At 39.3% G+C, this 23374-nt stretch overlaps 1 protein-coding gene across 3 annotated transcripts in view; it reads right to left on the reverse strand.

Moving 5' to 3' along the window:
• The window catches only part of PRA1.H (prenylated RAB acceptor 1.H), a 32272-nt gene extending 9649 nt beyond the window's left edge, over positions 1-22623 (reverse strand). For 2 of the 3 annotated variants that reach the window (XM_077387597.1, XM_077387598.1), the window contains exons 1-2: positions 22033-22623; positions 21812-21948 (exon numbers count right to left, since the gene is read on the reverse strand). In XM_077387597.1, coding sequence (XP_077243712.1) covers positions 21812-21948; positions 22033-22442 — 547 coding nt within the window. In that variant the 5' untranslated portion in view covers positions 22443-22623. The remainder of the gene's footprint in view (positions 1-21811; positions 21949-22032) is intronic. The other variant, XM_077387596.1, reaches the window with a different exon arrangement.
• Positions 22624-23374: the final 751 nt, after the last annotated feature.

A 23374-nucleotide genomic window follows, 5' to 3' on the forward strand; every position in this document is an offset into this window, starting at 1 on the left:
AACAACGAAGAATTTAGAGATTTTTCATAAACTTGAATTTGACGTAGGATTGGATTTGATGAATTTTTGATTTTTCAGAAATAAGGCACCGTCCACAAATGGGCTCAAGGAGGACATGAGATCATTCACAAATGGACTCAGAAAAATGAGACACCGTTCACAAACGGGTTCAAGGAGAAGACGAGACCATTTACAAATGGACTCGAGAAAAGAGGCACCGTTCACAAACGGGCTCAAAGAAACAAGATAGCTTTGATTGATGAATTCAACAATGAAGAATTTAGAGTTTTTTCATGAACTTGAATTTGACATAGGATTGGATTTGATGAATTTTTGATTTTTCAGAAATAAGGCACCGTCCACAAACGGGCTCAAGGAGGACATGAGACCATTCACAAATGGACTCAGAAAAATGAGATACCGTTCACAAACGGGTTCAAGGAGAAGACGAGACCATTTACAAATGGACTCGAGAAAAGAGGACCGTTCACAAACGGGCTCAAAGAAACAAGATAGCTTTGATTGATGAATTCAACAACGAAGAATTTAGAGTTTTTTTTTTATGAACTTGAATTTGACATAGGATTGGATTTGATGAATTTTTGATTTTTCAGAAATAAGGCACCGTCCACAACCGGGCTCAAGGAGGACATGAGACCATAAACAAATGGACTCAGAAAATGAGGCACCGTTCACAAACGGGCTTGAAGAGGATATGAGACAATTTACAAATGAACTTCAGAAAATGAGACACCGTTCACAAACGGGATAAAGGGGAACATGAGACCATTTACAAATGAACTTCAGAAATGAGGCGCCGTTCACAAACGGGCTCAAGGAGAACACGAGACCATTCACAAATGGACTCAGAAAATGAGGCACCGTTCACAAACGGGCTCAAGGAAACAAGATAGCTTTGATTGATGAATTCAACAATGAAGAATTTAGAGATTTTTCATGAACTTGAATTTGACATAGGATTGGATTTGATGAATTTTTGATTTTTTGAACTTAATGAAATCGGGGATGTTACAGATCGTGCTTGACAAAGATATCGGAAACTAGGACTTTGACGAATGATGAAACGGCAAACCGTGACGAATGATGAAACGGCAAACCGAAGAACCATTACTAACAAGAATGGATTAGAAACACTTTTATTAAACTTCAACAAGATTTTTCTCAAAGAGACTGCTGGTCTTGTCTTTGGGGATTTGGATAACTGAAACCTTGAACAAGACACTTAAAATTGGTAATCTAGAACAACGGCTCTCTTGGATATAATCATGGAAAAGTGGGACTTGCCTCTTGATAGGTGTTTAGATAAACATTTCTTGACCAGGATAGTATTTAACTAACTGGAAGGAAATTCTGAATTTTAACGGTTCATCTTTCTGAGAAATTGGCTCGACCATCATTGCATCTGAGGCTCTTCCAAGCTTAAGATGCCTTTTTGAGGTATGATCTTTTTACGGAAGCTGGGCTTTCTGATGTTTCTACTTCTGAACTCTTCTGAGTTGATCATCTTTGAAATGAAGCTGTTTGACTGGATTCTCAAGCTCTTTCAGGTACAATCGCAGGGAGCTGACGAAGCCGGGCCTCCTTCACCGAGACAGTTGCATCATTTTGGACACAAGGACGACGATTGACTCTTTTTAAAGAGAAAACTTAGATAAAAGACACTACTCAAAGGATTGAGGAGCTCTGAAGGAATGAACATAGAATAACAACGATTGATTAACTACACTGACAGACACAGTAATGCTTCTGACTTAGTTAACGTTTTATTTGGTAAGTCTATCCTTTCAAGGAATATTTTTTTCAATTGGTAAACACTGGACTTTTTCCTTAAAATAGTAATGCCTCAATGATTTAATTACAACTCCTAGGATTGCTTAGCTCCAATACCCCCAGTTTTGAGGATGTCACTTGAATTTGCTTGAACTTCAGTTGATCTTCAGTCCTGATACCGGCTGTAGCCTTCTTACAATGATTCTCTTACCATGACCAAGTCACCTCTTCAGGGTTTTTAACTTGGCGGACCGTGGTAGCCTTAACTTTTGCCTGAACCGTCTTTCTAGGTTTTCGATTCAGCAGGCTATCCCCTTAGCTTTTGCCTAAGCCGCCCTTTCGGGTTTTCAACTTAACAGGGGAATGATCTTAAATTTTGCCTAAACCGCCCTTTCAGGTTTTCAGTCTAGCAGATCTTCAAACTCCATTTTTTTTTTATTCATCATCATTTTTTTTTGTTTCGGGACCTAGATCATTAGTTCTGAACACCGGAAGGACTTTATAGGTAGGATAGGGCTTTTCAAAGAATGGCTTAAGGTTCAACAAAGATTTCGACCGAACCTGTGAATAGGTTGCCTACATATCCCAAGGTAGGAATCAGGTCGTGTATAGTTCAGGGCGAATGCCCCTAGTTTGAAGATAAATTGTTCGAAAGTTTATTGATTTTTCTTTTTTTTCTTCTTTCTGGAATAATTGACTTCTCTTCTTTAGGAACTTGTCCCCTTTTTTTTTTTTTCTGAAAGGATTGAATTTCTTTTTTTTTTTTGGATTGATTGAATTGCTTTTCTTTTTTGAATTGACCGAACTCAGTTTAACCGAGCTGCCTACGTACCCCAGTGTAGGGATCAGGTCTCGCGTAGTTCGGGGCGAATGCCCCTAGTTTGATGGGTTTTCAAGAAAATTTCATTTAGGCTCGAAGGGTTTGCAAACCAGTATTCTTTTGACGTTGGGTTCTGATTTTGGGATTTATTCGGCCAAAGGAGGCCTTCCGATGTTCAGATTGGGAGTCGATCTAGTTTACTAGAGTCCCTCTGGTACTGATTATTTATTTTTTTATTTTCTTTTTTCTTTTTTTTACGAAGTTTGACGGCATTTCCAGGTAAGAGATAATAAATCTTCTTCTTTCAAGATTCTAATACGTGCCTTCGACTTTCATAGAGCGAAACTTGTTCTTCGACATCCTCCATCTATGGATTTGTAACTCTTGATATCTGATGATCACTTTTCAATGCTTGCTCTTGAACTTCTTATCTCGAATTTGATGGCTTCATGTTATGAATTTGAGAACCAAGGTCATTGATTGGAAATATGAAAGTTGTTTCCACTCCATGCCCCTTGCATAGCATATGATATTCACTTCATTCTTTCTTGAACCTTCTATCTGGGTCTTTCTCTTGGCATTAATGGTAACACTTACCGGACCATCTTTTTATCCTCAAAATGGGTTTACCAATTCTTCACACTTTTCAGAGGGTAATGTATTTTCAATCGGCATTTACTGGATCAAGGTTTCAGTGCCAGTGTTTACCACTTTAATTTCATCTTTGAAAGGCTGAGATTGGCGCTCCTCCTCTTGTTCAAGTAATTGTTGTGACTCAAGTGGAGTTTCGTCAATTTTGTCCTCATTCGAGGAGGGAGTCTTATTTTAAGATCAGAAGCACACTTAAGAAACGGACACAAGTGAATTATTGGGACTTCCAATTTCATTTAAAGAGAAAGCTCTTACATCTGACAACCTATTCTGAACATGCTCAGGATTCACGACCCTAAAATAGAAAAATCAAAAGATAACTTGCCTGGACTAGGCATTGACCTTTAATTGTAAGACCGGACTCAACAATTGTACTGACCATGGTGACTGACTCAACATAAAATAATAAATGACTAAAACTTTAACTGCTGCAACTGTCTAGCTTCGGAGGCTCGGCGAAAGCTGGTTCACAAGTAGTTGGGACAATAGAATGAATCCTAAAGGACCAAGACATGACAATGATGACAGATTCGCATAGGGGAATGCCCTTAGTTCAAGGATTATGAGAGTAAACTCTGAAGGATTTAGCAGAAATATTCTTGAAAAAGGTTGCCCTTAGAGGAGGAAGAGACCAAGGGTACAGGCAAGATTGGATCATCAAGATTGCACGATCAAATGATTGAGACACAATTTCCGCCAATGAAGACACAATCGAATCCCACAAGAGACGAATGATAGACACATGATCAAAATGTGAGATTGCATAGGACTATTTTCAACGGATAGATCATGAATGACTAATCCTATGAGATCTTTGAAAATGATGGGATTTATATCCTAACCCCAAAGGGAAAATTTTTAATCTTCACACATTTTATCAGTGTTACCTGAAGGCATCAACCTTAATCCTAATCTAGCGGAGTGGAGAGAGGATCTCGACTCATGACTTTGTTTGTGTACCTAGGACCGATCGTAGCCATTGGAAGATGGACTACGGCCTAATCTAGACACAAATGGGTAAGATATCCTAAACTAGGCTCACACATGTGGTGCACATGTGTTCGTATACTGCATGCATGTGTGGGTTAATCTAGGGGTAAGGCCAAGAGTCCCCTTAGCGCGAATCCATGTTCGATATACTGTACCAGTGTCCGGCGTATCAGTACGTGAACAAGAGATCCGTTTACGCACCATAAAGGTACTAGGCTAAGGGTGGAATGCTTCTCTAGCACAGAGGCACCAGGTGATGAAATCCCAGTCAACCATGCTAGATAACACTCCGGGTTCCTAAAATAGGACGTGTGTGCATGTGAAATGCAAGGGTTTAGATGCAAGTGATGTAAGTGTGTGCAATAAGTTCGTGCAATCTATGATGCCTTCAGGTTTTGTTAAATTAAGTTCGAGTAAAATGTGATGAGAAAATAAAACGAGACAAACTAATCTAACAAGTATAGAGTTTTTATGAGCCAGTTAAATTAAATTCAAATGAATTATCTTTTGAAATTTTAATGAAGTTAGGTGGTCCCCAGCAGAGTCGCCAGACTGTGGGACATGATCCCGCGAGAGGGGCGTGGGGCGCGAGCCGCCGCGCGCTCTCCTTTGGTCTCTCTTTCCCACGCGATAGGCGTGTGCATTTTAATATTGATTTGAATTCGTCTTTCCTGTGGACTTGGGATCACTAAGGCAATCCGAATTCCACACGAAAGAGACTGACAGAGTCGCCACCTAGATGTGGGATCTAGGACCCATAATTAACCAGAAATCTAGACTCGCTACCTGGTTACGAGAATGGAAGGTATGGGGAGTTATCCACCACATGCACCATTCTTGTCCGATAATCGGTCTTCGATTCCAAAAGCTAACTCTTTTAAATTTATTTTAAATGGCTCATTCAACTCTATGTTAATGTGCGAACTAAGTGACATGCATCCTAGAATCTAATTTCAATGTGAATCCTAGATGTGTATCTTGATTTATTAATTTGTCTGGATTCATTCTAAGTGAAAGTTCTCCTAGAATTCTAATTTCATGGAAAACCCTAACTGATTTGATTAAGTATTTACAAGAAAATTAATATACAAAACACCACAATTTGTTGTGGTGCCGACTCGCGGGTGGTATGCCGTCAGACATCCAAGCTGCCTACGTACCCAAGCCTCACTGGGATCAGAGTCGACGTAGTTCGGTGCACCTAAGCTAAGCTACATATGCCTAACTCAACTAGGACACCGACTTAGACGGATTTGACTGTTTCAACAGTTTTAAGAGGAATTATTTAATTCAAGTTGAGGATTTTATTATCTTAGGATTTCATCTAAGATGCTATATGATTCTTATCTGAATGCAAGTTGTCCCTTAGACTAATGCAGGTTTTGCCTACATCCTAGTTTACTAGGCTTGTCCTAGGGAAAGATCGGGTGACTAGTGTAACTAGACCTATGGTACGGTTGCTATTCATAGCAAGCGTCCGTGATGAGGCTGGACTCCTAACTCTAGGACTCCCTAAAACCTAGGACACGGCACGACACCAGTGTTCCTAAATTGGGCTCTAATGGTTCTTAGATTGGAAACCATAATCCAATGGTTCCGAAAGACACAAGATAAATCGATTTAAGTTCTCGAGGTTAATGAGTTTCAGATTTCGAAGATTTTCAGTTTCTAGACATTTAAGGATTACCAATGGTTCTAGGGTTCACCAATTTCGGCCTTGAATGGCATCCAAAGGAGGGAATCGTGCGCTCTTTCCTTGTGCAATTTAATACTTAGGTTATAGCATCTTATTGCCTGGCAGAATCTCAGGATTTCCGTGGACACTAACCTCGGAGCCAACAACATGCTATAACTTAAATATTCAAATTGTCAAAGATCAAGTTGCAATTGGGATACGATTATGGATGCACGGGCCATTTTTCCAGGAGAATCTAAAGATCCTAAAATTTCTGTTTCAATGGATTAAGGAGTGAACATGTGACAGAATTTTAAAGTTCTTTAGGAATTTTTATATGATTTTCAATTAATTTCGAATTTTCCATGGATTTTATCAATTTTAAGCATATGAGCGGTTTTACAAGTGAAATTGTTGCAAATAAATTCGAAATGATTTGAAATTTCTACAGCAGCAAGATGAAAATATATGTAGCTTACAGGATGAGTTTTGCATATTTTTACATTAAATTCACATTTAATCTTGATTAAACCATTAAATGTCCAGATTGCACAATTAACACATAAACTAGTAGAAATATAACTCTAAATTCTATGAAATTTCTACAGAAATACTATATGAATCAAAATAGCATGCAGTGAGATTTTCATGAATTTTAGAAATTATTTACTACCAATTTCGGATTTTACAATTTCCAGACCAGATTATAAATTAACACTACATCCCATATTAAAACAGATCCAAATCACACGAAACTTTTACAGTAACAAGTAATATGGAAGATAAGACTACTGTAAAAATTTTATGAATTTTAATGATGATCTGATGTTAGTAAAAATTCTCCTAAAATCTGATAAGTTTCAAAGAAAATATTAAATAATATACCAAATAAACTCCAAAAATCTTTACAAATTCATGGTAAAATGAATCAGTAACATATTATTTTCCCACGAAATTTCATTAATTTTAGAATCTGTTTGGTATATAATTTAATTTTTCTTCGTCAAAAGATGTTTTTTGAAGAGTTTTCCATTTTTAAAACACAATTTGCGGAAAAAATCAGAAAAATTCGGAAAAATACAGAAATATTTTGAGAACAATGCACCTACCTGTGGTGAAGATCTCCGCCCAATCCAAAAAAATATAAAAAATCCTGCCGCCGCCGATCCGCTCCGCCGTCTTTCGCTTTCTCTGGAGTGTTTAGAGGGAGTGATTGAGGGAGTGAAGAGATAATGGAAGAAGAATATTAGGGAGAGGGATGGAAGAATATATTGAGGAAAGGGATTGGAGGGAGTGATTAGAAGAGATAATGGAAGAGAAAGAGATAATGGAAGATAAATTTCTTTTCTTTTTTTTTCTCCTCTCTTATGGATGGGAAGGGAGATATATATAGGGAGAGAAAGAGAGAGAGAGAGATATGTTGGTGGAGAGCTCATCATGTTGTCCCTCTTAGTGGAGAATCCATCATTATTGTTCTTAGTGGAGGGCCCATCATGTTTCTTAGTGGAGAGTCCATCATTATTGCTCTTAGTGGAGGGCCCATCATGTTTCTTAGTGGAGAGTCCATCATTATTGCTCTTAGTGGAGGGCCCATCATGTTTCTTAGTGGAGAGTCCATCATTATTGCTCTTAGTGGAGGGCCCATCATGTTTCTTAGTGGAGAGTCCATCATTATTGCTCTTAGTGGAGGGCCCATCATGTTTCTTAGTGGAGAGCTACCATCATTGCTCTTCATAAGAGGCCTCACAAGAGGCCCCACTGAGGCCCCACAACGCGGGCCCCACAATGTGGGCCCTCGGTTGATTCGATTTTAAACAAATGTTCAATGCGGGCCCACCAAACAAGTCCAAATTTAATCAAAATGCATCATGCGGCCCCACCAAATGGGTCCAACTTTCTCGATCCAAATTTAATCGAAGCACCCAATGCGGGCCCACCAAACGGGTCCCAATTCTCTCTGGTTTAGATTTTTCTGAATAATCCTTCTCAACATTTAGCGGGAAAATACGAAACACGACGGAAACGACCAAAAATATTTAGAAATGTAACAAACGGATGCGGGAAAGAAAGACATTGGAAAACCGACGGAAAACAAACCCTAATTTCTTTATCGATTAAGGTAGAGCAAAATGTGGTGTCTACAGATGCCCCTCTTTGGTAGAGATGACGTAGTCATCGAATACCAAAGTCAAAATGACAGAGCCATTTTGCGTAGCTTTAATCGGCAAAAGACTCTACACAAACGGAACTTAGACGCAAACATTTACTACCTAATGCAAGGCCCTAAATGAAATCCTAGAATTAGAACATAATAAGAAATCCTGATGCGGTGCCGTTCACAAACGGGCAACGAGAGAATGAGATACCACTTTCGAATGGATTCCGAACAGAAAGAACAAAGATCGTTCTCAAGCGGTTTTTTTTTTTTTTTTTTTTTTTTTTTAAAAGAAAATGAGACATCTTTCACAAGCGGGCTCAAGGAGGATAAGAGACCATTCACAAATGGACTCAGACAATGAGGTACCATTCACAAACGGCCTCAAGGAGGATATGAGACCATTCACAAATGGACTCAGAAAATGAGGTACCGTTCACAAACGGGCTTAAGAAGAAGATGAGACCATTCACAAATGGACTCAGAAAATGAGGTACCGTTCACAAACGGGCTTAAGGAGAGGACGAGACCATTCACAAATGGACTCAGAAAATGAGGTACCGTTCACAAACGGGCTCAAGGAGAAGATGAGACCATTCACAAATGGACTCGAGAAACGAGGCACCGTTCACAAACGTGCTCAAGGAGAACATGAGACCATTCACAAATAGACTCAGAAAATGAGGTACCGTTCACAAACGGGCTCAAGGAGAAGACGAGACCATTCACAAATGGACTCGAGAAACGAGGCACCGTTCACAAACGGGCTTAAGGAGAAGACGAGACCATTCACAAATGGACTCGAGAAATGAGGCACCGTTCACAAACGGGCTCAAGGAGAATAAGAGACCATTCACAAATGGACTCAGAAAATGATGTACCGTTCACAAACGGGCTCAATGAGAAGATGAGACCATTCACAAATGGACTCGAGAAACGAGGCACCGTTCACAAACGGGCTCAAGGAGAACATGAGACCATTCACAAATAGACTCAGAAAATGAGGTACCGTTCACAAACGGGCTTAAGGAGAAGACAAGACCATTCACAAATGGACTCGAGAAACGAGGCACCGTTCACAAACGGGCTCAAGGAGAACATGAGACCATTCATAAATGGACTCGAGAAATGAGGCACCGTTCACAAACGGGTTCAAAGAAACAAGATAGCTTCAACAACGAAGAATTTAGAGATTTTTCATAAACTTGAATTTGACGTAGGATTGGATTTGATGAATTTTTGATTTTTCAGAAATAAGGCACCGTCCACAAATGGGCTCAAGGAGGACATGAGATCATTCACAAATGGACTCAGAAAAATGAGACACCGTTCACAAACGGGTTCAAGGAGAAGACGAGACCATTTACAAATGGACTCGAGAAAAGAGGCACCGTTCACAAACGGGCTCAAAGAAACAAGATAGCTTTGATTGATGAATTCAACAATGAAGAATTTAGAGTTTTTTCATGAACTTGAATTTGACATAGGATTGGATTTGATGAATTTTTGATTTTTCAGAAATAAGGCACCGTCCACAAACGGGCTCAAGGAGGACATGAGACCATTCACAAATGGACTCAGAAAAATGAGATACCGTTCACAAACGGGTTCAAGGAGAAGACGAGACCATTTACAAATGGACTCGAGAAAAGAGGACCGTTCACAAACGGGCTCAAAGAAACAAGATAGCTTTGATTGATGAATTCAACAACGAAGAATTTAGAGTTTTTTTTTTATGAACTTGAATTTGACATAGGATTGGATTTGATGAATTTTTGATTTTTCAGAAATAAGGCACCGTCCACAACCGGGCTCAAGGAGGACATGAGACCATAAACAAATGGACTCAGAAAATGAGGCACCGTTCACAAACGGGCTTGAAGAGGATATGAGACAATTTACAAATGAACTTCAGAAAATGAGACACCGTTCACAAACGGGATAAAGGGGAACATGAGACCATTTACAAATGAACTTCAGAAATGAGGCGCCGTTCACAAACGGGCTCAAGGAGAACACGAGACCATTCACAAATGGACTCAGAAAATGAGGCACCGTTCACAAACGGGCTCAAGGAAACAAGATAGCTTTGATTGATGAATTCAACAATGAAGAATTTAGAGATTTTTCATGAACTTGAATTTGACATAGGATTGGATTTGATGAATTTTTGATTTTTTGAACTTAATGAAATCGGGGATGTTACAGATCGTGCTTGACAAAGATATCGGAAACTAGGACTTTGACGAATGATGAAACGGCAAACCGTGACGAATGATGAAACGGCAAACCGAAGAACCATTACTAACAAGAATGGATTAGAAACACTTTTATTAAACTTCAACAAGATTTTTCTCAAAGAGACTGCTGGTCTTGTCTTTGGGGATTTGGATAACTGAAACCTTGAACAAGACACTTAAAATTGGTAATCTAGAACAACGGCTCTCTTGGATATAATCATGGAAAAGTGGGACTTGCCTCTTGATAGGTGTTTAGATAAACATTTCTTGACCAGGATAGTATTTAACTAACTGGAAGGAAATTCTGAATTTTAACGGTTCATCTTTCTGAGAAATTGGCTCGACCATCATTGCATCTGAGGCTCTTCCAAGCTTAAGATGCCTTTTTGAGGTATGATCTTTTTACGGAAGCTGGGCTTTCTGATGTTTCTACTTCTGAACTCTTCTGAGTTGATCATCTTTGAAATGAAGCTGTTTGACTGGATTCTCAAGCTCTTTCAGGTACAATCGCAGGGAGCTGACGAAGCCGGGCCTCCTTCACCGAGACAGTTGCATCATTTTGGACACAAGGACGACGATTGACTCTTTTTAAAGAGAAAACTTAGATAAAAGACACTACTCAAAGGATTGAGGAGCTCTGAAGGAATGAACATAGAATAACAACGATTGATTAACTACACTGACAGACACAGTAATGCTTCTGACTTAGTTAACGTTTTATTTGGTAAGTCTATCCTTTCAAGGAATATTTTTTTCAATTGGTAAACACTGGACTTTTTCCTTAAAATAGTAATGCCTCAATGATTTAATTACAACTCCTAGGATTGCTTAGCTCCAATGCCCCCAGTTTTGAGGATGTCACTTGAATTTGCTTGAACTTCAGTTGATCTTCAGTCCTGATACCGGCTGTAGCCTTCTTACAATGATTCTCTTACCATGACCAAGTCACCTCTTCAGGGTTTTTAACTTGGCGGACCGTGGTAGCCTTAACTTTTGCCTGAACCGTCTTTCTAGGTTTTCGATTCAGCAGGCTATCCCCTTAGCTTTTGCCTAAGCCGCCCTTTCGGGTTTTCAACTTAACAGGGGAATGATCTTAAATTTTGCCTAAACCGCCCTTTCAGGTTTTCAGTCTAGCAGATCTTCAAACTCCATTTTTTTTTTATTCATCATCATTTTTTTTTGTTTCGGGACCTAGATCATTAGTTCTGAACACCGGAAGGACTTTATAGGTAGGATAGGGCTTTTCAAAGAATGGCTTAAGGTTCAACAAAGATTTCGACCGAACCTGTGAATAGGTTGCCTACATATCCCAAGGTAGGAATCAGGTCGTGTATAGTTCAGGGCGAATGCCCCTAGTTTGAAGATAAATTGTTCGAAAGTTTATTGATTTTTCTTTTTTTTCTTCTTTCTGGAATAATTGACTTCTCTTCTTTAGGAACTTGTCCCCTTTTTTTTTTTTTCTGAAAGGATTGAATTTCTTTTTTTTTTTTGGATTGATTGAATTGCTTTTCTTTTTTGAATTGACCGAACTCAGTTTAACCGAGCTGCCTACGTACCCCAGTGTAGGGATCAGGTCTCGCGTAGTTCGGGGCGAATGCCCCTAGTTTGATGGGTTTTCAAGAAAATTTCATTTAGGCTCGAAGGGTTTGCAAACCAGTATTCTTTTGACGTTGGGTTCTGATTTTGGGATTTATTCGGCCAAAGGAGGCCTTCCGATGTTCAGATTGGGAGTCGATCTAGTTTACTAGAGTCCCTCTGGTACTGATTATTTATTTTTTTATTTTCTTTTTTCTTTTTTTTACGAAGTTTGACGGCATTTCCAGGTAAGAGATAATAAATCTTCTTCTTTCAAGATTCTAATACGTGCCTTCGACTTTCATAGAGCGAAACTTGTTCTTCGACATCCTCCATCTATGGATTTGTAACTCTTGATATCTGATGATCACTTTTCAATGCTTGCTCTTGAACTTCTTATCTCGAATTTGATGGCTTCATGTTATGAATTTGAGAACCAAGGTCATTGATTGGAAATATGAAAGTTGTTTCCACTCCATGCCCCTTGCATAGCATATGATATTCACTTCATTCTTTCTTGAACCTTCTATCTGGGTCTTTCTCTTGGCATTAATGGTAACACTTACCGGACCATCTTTTTATCCTCAAAATGGGTTTACCAATTCTTCACACTTTTCAGAGGGTAATGTATTTTCAATCGGCATTTACTGGATCAAGGTTTCAGTGCCAGTGTTTACCACTTTAATTTCATCTTTGAAAGGCTGAGATTGGCGCTCCTCCTCTTGTTCAAGTAATTGTTGTGACTCAAGTGGAGTTTCGTCAATTTTGTCCTCATTCGAGGAGGGAGTCTTATTTTAAGATCAGAAGCACACTTAAGAAACGGACACAAGTGAATTATTGGGACTTCCAATTTCATTTAAAGAGAAAGCTCTTACATCTGACAACCTATTCTGAACATGCTCAGGATTCACGACCCTAAAATAGAAAAATCAAAAGATAACTTGCCTGGACTAGGCATTGACCTTTAATTGTAAGACCGGACTCAACAATTGTACTGACCATGGTGACTGACTCAACATAAAATAATAAATGACTAAAACTTTAACTGCTGCAACTGTCTAGCTTCGGAGGCTCGGCGAAAGCTGGTTCACAAGTAGTTGGGACAATAGAATGAATCCTAAAGGACCAAGACATGACAATGATGACAGATTCGCATAGGGGAATGCCCTTAGTTCAAGGATTATGAGAGTAAACTCTGAAGGATTTAGCAGAAATATTCTTGAAAAAGGTTGCCCTTAGAGGAGGAAGAGACCAAGGGTACAGGCAAGATTGGATCATCAAGATTGCACGATCAAATGATTGAGACACAATTTCCGCCAATGAAGACACAATCGAATCCCACAAGAGACGAATGATAGACACATGATCAAAATGTGAGATTGCATAGGACTATTTTCAACGGATAGATCATGAATGACTAATCCTATGAGATCTTTGAAAATGATGGGATTTATATCCTAACCCCAAAGGGAAAATTTTTAATCTTCACACATTTTATCAGTGTTACCTGAAGGCATCAACCTTAATCCTAATCTAGCGGAGTGGAGAGAGGATCTCGACTCATGACTTTGTTTGTGTACCTAGGACCGATCGTAGCCATTGGAAGATGGACTACGGCCTAATCTAGACACAAATGGGTAAGATATCCTAAACTAGGCTCACACATGTGGTGCACATGTGTTCGTATACTGCATGCATGTGTGGGTTAATCTAGGGGTAAGGCCAAGAGTCCCCTTAGCGCGAATCCATGTTCGATATACTGTACCAGTGTCCGGCGTATCAGTACGTGAACAAGAGATCCGTTTACGCACCATAAAGGTACTAGGCTAAGGGTGGAATGCTTCTCTAGCACAGAGGCACCAGGTGATGAAATCCCAGTCAACCATGCTAGATAACACTCCGGGTTCCTAAAATAGGACGTGTGTGCATGTGAAATGCAAGGGTTTAGATGCAAGTGATGTAAGTGTGTGCAATAAGTTCGTGCAATCTATGATGCCTTCAGGTTTTGTTAAATTAAGTTCGAGTAAAATGTGATGAGAAAATAAAACGAGACAAACTAATCTAACAAGTATAGAGTTTTTATGAGCCAGTTAAATTAAATTCAAATGAATTATCTTTTGAAATTTTAATGAAGTTAGGTGGTCCCCAGCAGAGTCGCCAGACTGTGGGACATGATCCCGCGAGAGGGGCGTGGGGCGCGAGCCGCCGCGCGCTCTCCTTTGGTCTCTCTTTCCCACGCGATAGGCGTGTGCATTTTAATATTGATTTGAATTCGTCTTTCCTGTGGACTTGGGATCACTAAGGCAATCCGAATTCCACACGAAAGAGACTGACAGAGTCGCCACCTAGATGTGGGATCTAGGACCCATAATTAACCAGAAATCTAGACTCGCTACCTGGTTACGAGAATGGAAGGTATGGGGAGTTATCCACCACATGCACCATTCTTGTCCGATAATCGGTCTTCGATTCCAAAAGCTAACTCTTTTAAATTTATTTTAAATGGCTCATTCAACTCTATGTTAATGTGCGAACTAAGTGACATGCATCCTAGAATCTAATTTCAATGTGAATCCTAGATGTGTATCTTGATTTATTAATTTGTCTGGATTCATTCTAAGTGAAAGTTCTCCTAGAATTCTAATTTCATGGAAAACCCTAACTGATTTGATTAAGTATTTACAAGAAAATTAATATACAAAACACCACAATTTGTTGTGGTGCCGACTCGCGGGTGGTATGCCGTCAGACATCCAAGCTGCCTACGTACCCAAGCCTCACTGGGATCAGAGTCGACGTAGTTCGGTGCACCTAAGCTAAGCTACATATGCCTAACTCAACTAGGACACCGACTTAGACGGATTTGACTGTTTCAACAGTTTTAAGAGGAATTATTTAATTCAAGTTGAGGATTTTATTATCTTAGGATTTCATCTAAGATGCTATATGATTCTTATCTGAATGCAAGTTGTCCCTTAGACTAATGCAGGTTTTGCCTACATCCTAGTTTACTAGGCTTGTCCTAGGGAAAGATCGGGTGACTAGTGTAACTAGACCTATGGTACGGTTGCTATTCATAGCAAGCGTCCGTGATGAGGCTGGACTCCTAACTCTAGGACTCCCTAAAACCTAGGACACGGCACGACACCAGTGTTCCTAAATTGGGCTCTAATGGTTCTTAGATTGGAAACCATAATCCAATGGTTCCGAAAGACACAAGATAAATCGATTTAAGTTCTCGAGGTTAATGAGTTTCAGATTTCGAAGATTTTCAGTTTCTAGACATTTAAGGATTACCAATGGTTCTAGGGTTCACCAATTTCGGCCTTGAATGGCATCCAAAGGAGGGAATCGTGCGCTCTTTCCTTGTGCAATTTAATACTTAGGTTATAGCATCTTATTGCCTGGCAGAATCTCAGGATTTCCGTGGACACTAACCTCGGAGCCAACAACATGCTATAACTTAAATATTCAAATTGTCAAAGATCAAGTTGCAATTGGGATACGATTATGGATGCACGGGCCATTTTTCCAGGAGAATCTAAAGATCCTAAAATTTCTGTTTCAATGGATTAAGGAGTGAACATGTGACAGAATTTTAAAGTTCTTTAGGAATTTTTATATGATTTTCAATTAATTTCGAATTTTCCATGGATTTTATCAATTTTAAGCATATGAGCGGTTTTACAAGTGAAATTGTTGCAAATAAATTCGAAATGATTTGAAATTTCTACAGCAGCAAGATGAAAATATATGTAGCTTACAGGATGAGTTTTGCATATTTTTACATTAAATTCACATTTAATCTTGATTAAACCATTAAATGTCCAGATTGCACAATTAACACATAAACTAGTAGAAATATAACTCTAAATTCTATGAAATTTCTACAGAAATACTATATGAATCAAAATAGCATGCAGTGAGATTTTCATGAATTTTAGAAATTATTTACTACCAATTTCGGATTTTACAATTTCCAGACCAGATTATAAATTAACACTACATCCCATATTAAAACAGATCCAAATCACACGAAACTTTTACAGTAACAAGTAATATGGAAGATAAGACTACTGTAAAAATTTTATGAATTTTAATGATGATCTGATGTTAGTAAAAATTCTCCTAAAATCTGATAAGTTTCAAAGAAAATATTAAATAATATACCAAATAAACTCCAAAAATCTTTACAAATTCATGGTAAAATGAATCAGTAACATATTATTTTCCCACGAAATTTCATTAATTTTAGAATCTGTTTGGTATATAATTTAATTTTTCTTCGTCAAAAGATGTTTTTTGAAGAGTTTTCCATTTTTAAAACACAATTTGCGGAAAAAATCAGAAAAATTCGGAAAAATACAGAAATATTTTGAGAACAATGCACCTACCTGTGGTGAAGATCTCCGCCCAATCCAAAAAAATATAAAAAATCCTGCCGCCGCCGATCCGCTCCGCCGTCTTTCGCTTTCTCTGGAGTGTTTAGAGGGAGTGATTGAGGGAGTGAAGAGATAATGGAAGAAGAATATTAGGGAGAGGGATGGAAGAATATATTGAGGAAAGGGATTGGAGGGAGTGATTAGAAGAGATAATGGAAGAGAAAGAGATAATGGAAGATAAATTTCTTTTCTTTTTTTTTCTCCTCTCTTATGGATGGGAAGGGAGATATATATAGGGAGAGAAAGAGAGAGAGAGAGATATGTTGGTGGAGAGCTCATCATGTTGTCCCTCTTAGTGGAGAATCCATCATTATTGTTCTTAGTGGAGGGCCCATCATGTTTCTTAGTGGAGAGTCCATCATTATTGCTCTTAGTGGAGGGCCCATCATGTTTCTTAGTGGAGAGTCCATCATTATTGCTCTTAGTGGAGGGCCCATCATGTTTCTTAGTGGAGAGTCCATCATTATTGCTCTTAGTGGAGGGCCCATCATGTTTCTTAGTGGAGAGTCCATCATTATTGCTCTTAGTGGAGGGCCCATCATGTTTCTTAGTGGAGAGCTACCATCATTGCTCTTCATAAGAGGCCTCACAAGAGGCCCCACTGAGGCCCCACAACGCGGGCCCCACAATGTGGGCCCTCGGTTGATTCGATTTTAAACAAATGTTCAATGCGGGCCCACCAAACAAGTCCAAATTTAATCAAAATGCATCATGCGGCCCCACCAAATGGGTCCAACTTTCTCGATCCAAATTTAATCGAAGCACCCAATGCGGGCCCACCAAACGGGTCCCAATTCTCTCTGGTTTAGATTTTTCTGAATAATCCTTCTCAACATTTAGCGGGAAAATACGAAACACGACGGAAACGACCAAAAATATTTAGAAATGTAACAAACGGATGCGGGAAAGAAAGACATTGGAAAACCGACGGAAAACAAACCCTAATTTCTTTATCGATTAAGGTAGAGCAAAATGTGGTGTCTACAGTGGGTTACAAAGATCATAAAGGATATCAATGCTTCACCTTGAAGCATCATTGAATACTCATTTCTCATTAGGTCACCCCTTCAATAAAACCACATTTTTTGAACGCCGCCGCCGCACCCCCCCCCCCCCCCCCACACCAACAAAAAAAAACTCTAGCCTTGTCTTTTGGGGATGATCATTCTCAAACCAATTCGCATTCAAAATCATGTTGTGCCATATGCCATTCTTTTGATGTACATCCTTTGTTCCCAGTAACTTTTCCAGCTCAGTCCTCCATTAGTATAGGCTGCAGTGATGGACATGTGTTTTTTTCTTTGAATGGTAGAAATTTATGAAAGGGTAAAAGTTACATCATGGCCCCAAACAAGATAGTCACAACCCAACAAGGAAAAGAAAACACTGAGCAAGAACAAAGTCATTCTCTGGGAGTGACAATGATGATGAGCAAGTGTGAGAACCATTGTCTATGCATTACAGTCAACAATAAAACATATTGTACCAAATTCTAATGTTTGACTCTTATTGATGACCTTTCTATTGTGCTTCGCAATGCTAAACAACCATGCGAACTAAGATATGTGTTGCTGATGAAGCCCATCTTTCACCATCCAATAGTATTCTTGAACCTAATATTATACAAGCTATTCAACATGAGTAGCCTTGGGTTGGGGCATAGGAAAAATTACTAAATGCTCTCTATAAGAATGACATTTTGGAATTGGTTCCTCGCCCAAAGAATAACACTGATGTTGGTTTTCAATGAATCTATAATGCGAAGTACAAATTCAATGGCAGAATGGAACAATTCACAAAGTTTCATATGGACTACATTATGGGGGCATTCAGTACTGTCACAAAAAATGGGTAGAGTTTGATTAACTCTAGCTTTGTCCAACAAGTTTCATTGGTTGCTGACATTAAAATGCATTCTTGCAAGGTTGTCTTAGGGAAGAAATGTACATGGAGTAACCTCCTGCTTTTCTCGATGACACCAACTAATATGTATGAGGTCGAAACATGCTATCTCTGGTCTCAAATAGGCAGCTCGAGTTCAGTTTTCCTCATTCACAGCCTCCTCAAGAAGCATTTCCATCGCAGTGTATTTTTTATTTTTATTTTGTTGAAATGATGAGAATTTTATTAATCGAAGAGTAAAGCGCCCCGACGACCAAGCTGGTCTGTACAAGAAAGAGAAAGAAAGAAAGAAGTACAAAAATGAAAAGCCCTCAAGTTTGGAAGAAATTTAAACATCTCTACCCTTTCCTTGACTACCCCAGCTCTAGCTAGCCTATCAGCCTCAGAATTTGCCGTTCATTTGATATGCTGATAAGAAATAGATGAACCTGCCACACATTCGTGGATTTTGTCAATTGCACGAATCTCCAATGATGGGAGAGACTACGCTTCAGTCACCTTATCACTTTTAGGGAGTCCCCCTCTACAATCCCCTCTACAATCGGTGGTCTAAGGAGTTGCTATCTATGATCTTGAGCCCTTGGAGGACCACTCTGATCTCTGCCTCATTCAAGTCTGCCATCCCCATAGGGACCAAGAAAGCCCATCCCGTCGCCCCGTGATCATCTCTATGGAGGCTTCCTATTCCAACTGGGCCAAGATTGCCAATACTTGACCCATCGAAGTTCAGTTTCAACTTTCTTGACTCGGGTGGTTCCCATATGCTAGAAGGGTCTCAACCTGTTGACTAATATTGCAGACCTCTCTCCGAACATACAAAAGATCGTAGGCTGAGATGAATTTAAAACATGGGAGGGTATTTACCTGGGCAATGGTTCAACCTATCATCTTAGTAAATATGAATGGTGGCCTTTTAACAAGGCCCGTGAACACCCGAGCGTTCCTTATGACGAGCGTTTAGTATTGTCACAGGAGAGAGAGGGGGGGGGGGGGTCGTCTCAACCTGTTGACTAATATTGCAGACCACTTTCCAAAAATAACAAAGGTCGTAGGCTGAGATGAATTCAAAACATGAGAGGGTATTTGCGCGGGCAATGGTTCAAGCTATCATCTTAGTAAATATGAATAGTGGCCTTTTAACAAGCCCTTGAACACCCGAGCGTTCCTTACGGTGAGCATTTAATATTGTCACAAAAATGGGTATTGTTAATGACATCATCATTGCCTGGGCAATGGTTGAATGGGAGGGTATTTACCTGGGCAATGGTTGAACCTATCATCTTAGTAAATATGAATCGTGGCCTTTTAACAAGGCCCTTGAACACCCGAGCGTTCCTTATGATGACGAGTGTTTAGTATTGTCACACAAAATGGGTATTGTTAATGACATCATCATTGCTAGAAATGACGTGACAATCATAGCCATGTTGATGGCAAAACTTCATTCTTAGTTCGACATGAATGATCTTGGGGCGCTTTATTTCTTTCTAGGTGTTGAGGTTGCTCGATCTCTATGGGTGTGCTTGTGCAACAACAGAAATATGCCCTTGAACTTCTTGAAAGTTTTTGGCATTGTTAACTACAAACCTATTGACACTCATGTTATTCTCAACAAGTGCCTCAATGACATTGATGACTACCATGTCCAGGATCCTCTTTGTATCGTAGTATAGTTGGGGTTGCAGTACCTCGCCTTCTGTGGTAAATCAAATTTATCAATTTCTTCATGACCCCTCATTATCGCCATCTTCACACTCCTAAGAGAATACTTCGATCTTTCAAAGGCAAACTAGATTATGGTCTCTAATACACAGCATCAACTAAAGGTACCATAAATTTAAAAACCCATTCAAACGCTTATTTGGTTGGTGATCCTGACAAATGATGATCCATGAGTGAATATTGCAACTTCCTTGACCATTTTATTATTGGTTATCTTGGAAACAAAGGATAGTTGCTCCCTCCAATGCCAGGGGTGAATACTAGAATATGGGAGCTATCACAACTGAACTCACTTGATTCTGACATTCAATTGGGTGGATTGGTTTCTACATTTAGCCATGCCTCTTGTATCATGATAAAGTGTCATGAAGATGCCTCTCAATGCTCGAACCAAGCACATTTAACTTGACCATCACTTTATTCGCAGAAAGTTTGGGAAATCAAGAGCTCTTTTATGCTACCCATTGACTATCGGTCATGGCTTGTTCATATCAATAAATTATCACCATTTCAAAAAAAAAAAATTAATAATAATAATAAGAGGAATGCTAGACTCATAGGAGCCCTTGCAAAAAAATGGGGAAAGGGCTCCCTCATTGGTCAAAACCCATTTAGGATTGTGCAGAAAATCAGTCATAACTGTCATAAAGGGGTTTTGACCAATGGGGGCGCCCTTTCCCTGTTTTTTTGCAAGGGCTCCTGTGAGTCTAGCATTGCTCTAATAATAAAAGGAACAATAACCAATGGGGGACACGAAAATGACGAAATTGTCAACAGGACCAATGCTTTTTTGAAATTGTCAACTAGGGACAAAAGAGTCTTGTCAGTAAAAGCTGGGTGAAAATCACTTTTCCATCTTCTCTCTTCTTCCCTTTTCTTTTTTTACTTTTCCATTTTCAACTTTGTTTTTTTAACGCTACCAGTCATCTTCCTCATCATTCAGCCACCATTGTCGCTGGGAAGTCTCGAAAACTTGAAACGTGAGTTCATTCCCATCAATCTCTCTGTACCTAGGTTTTGTTTTTCCATTTATTTTAGGGTTTTGCATTTCCCCTTCTCCCTTTCAATGGCGGATGAGGTAGATGAATTGTAGGCTAGAAAACAAAAATAAATAAAACAGTGAAAATGAACGAGTGAAAAAAAAAAAAAAAAACAGGAAGTAAAAACATGTTCATAAGTAGGGCTGCAACTTGGGTCGGGTAAAACCCGACCCGCATCGACCAGACCCGAAAATAGCTTGGGTTGGGTTCATGTTTCTCGGTTTCAGGTCGAGCCGGGTCTATGATCCAAAAGCCCGCATGAATCTCGGGTTGAGCCGGGTTTGAAGGGGCCCAACCCGAGTTACTTAAGTTATAGTATGTATTTTTTTTTTCTAAAACTTTGTTACTTTAAAAGTGGAAACTTAAAAGTAGAATCCAAAGATCAATCCAGAGATAGTTTCACCATAGATGTATATGTTGCACAACACAAAGCTATTTGAAGCAAGCTTTTGTTGCTCCATAAACCAATAGGCTTGACGGGAGTGTAAAAGAGGGGCAACATTCTGTCTCTTTTCATTATCGAGTGACCACAGTTTTTACATAGAGAAGCTGTTTTTCTGATTTATACAGCGCCAACCAATTTCAAAGAGGTGGATCCCAACAGCCAGGAGCCTCAATCATTCGAAGCATCACAATTCACAAAGTGTTTCTAATGGAAAGTAAGGAAATAAGAATGCTACATATCTTAACAGTAGAAATGTATGATTGTAATTACTTAAAATTAGAACCATGGATTGATGAATCACAAGTTAGTGACCCCCAAAGAATCAATAGCAAAAGGGAGAAGGATGGGCAACTGGGAACTCACCAAACTGCAGTACTCGAAGCAAAGCTTGACGAAAAATTGGGTAATTTTCCAGTGTCCATCTATTACTACATAATCTGAAAAGCTCCCAGAAAGCCAAGCTCGATACCAATCCGAAAAGGGCAATAGGCATTTGGTACCTGTCCAAAAAAACAGAAACACAGTCATGGATTTGACATTAATTAAAATCCCAAGAAAGAAAACACAAAGAAAGAGAGACTGACAGAGAGCAGGCAAAGAAGAGGAGGGAAAGGAAGGCGTAGTTGCGAGCATAGCGCTTGACGTTCTCGTGGACTCTCATGCGAGCTTGAGAGGGTCCGGAAGGGAAGGAGTAGCAAGAAAGAGAAGGGCCCAAGAAAGTGAGAGTCCAAGAGGGGGTGTCCCCACCAAAATCATCGGCTGTGAGTTTAGCGAAGGGGTTTTGGTTTAAAAGGGAGACGAGGGTACTCAACCACGAAAATAAGAACAAGTGGCTCGTGGTAGTGGTGGTGGTGGTGCTAACAGGGCGGCGAGGGGAGGCGAGAGTGGTGGTTCGTTCGTCGAGGATTTCTAGATAGCCCTTGTCTCGGAGCCATGTCTCGAAGGCTGGGTCCGGGACACTCAGTGAAAGCGGGTTTGCCGAGAATATTGTCATCTCCCAAAAATAGAGAAGCTCTTGTTTTCTTCCTCCCAGAAAAAAAAAGGGCAATCAAGGCCTACAAAAACCAACTATGTGGAATGATTCGTAGACCGAAAAGAAAATAGAGAAGAAGATAGAGAAAACAGAAATAATGACTTAATTGGTGGAAACTTAGGCCTACAGTGAGTTAATTCGAGGGTTTTAAATTTCGACCGAAATCCGAAATATCACCCGAAATTTGATATTTCGGATTTCGGTGGGACCAAAACTGAAATTTTCCGAAATTTGATATTTCGCGAAATACCCAATTTTGGAAATTTCGTCCGAAATTTCAAAGCTTAATACCAAATTTTGGACCAAAATTTAGGATTTCGGTGGGTCCGAAATAGGTACGGAAACCGATGAAATCTAAAGCAGTAGAAAAGGAAAAAGAAAATAAGGAAGCCTACTCTAATACGGCAATACTTAAATAAAGAAACATGCTAACTACACAAATGATGGGTTGGAAATGGAGTATATTGTATGGGAGACGGTCTTTATTTTATTTGATCGTTCATGGTTTTTAAAACCTACATGTACCTAATCGATGAAAAGGCTAGAAAGTAAATAGAGGGATGAGCAGAAGAGAATTGCATGTTTAGCATGGGAATGGAAATTTGGTATCGACCATTCACCATGGATGATTTTATAGTCAGTCTCTTCAGGGGTCAGTTAAAAACATTTAGCCAATAGACTTATTTGTTTAGCAACCTCACAGTAGTTTTTGTCTTATTCATTTAATTCATCTGGTGTGCCTTTTCTATCTTGGATAATTGAGAAGCCAAATGGCTTTACATCACTACAGAGGCTCTCGTATTTTTGTCCCAACGTGATTCTCACCTCCATGAGATTTTATTTATACTAAACGTTTAATCTTTACCTTGTGAAGACTGAAGAGACAGATGTGA

Source organism: Tasmannia lanceolata, unplaced genomic scaffold (assembly GCF_043159265.1).
Source record: "Tasmannia lanceolata isolate RefF3 unplaced genomic scaffold, GAP_Taslan_0.1 ptg000008l, whole genome shotgun sequence".
Taxonomy (NCBI): domain Eukaryota; kingdom Viridiplantae; phylum Streptophyta; class Magnoliopsida; order Canellales; family Winteraceae; genus Tasmannia; species Tasmannia lanceolata.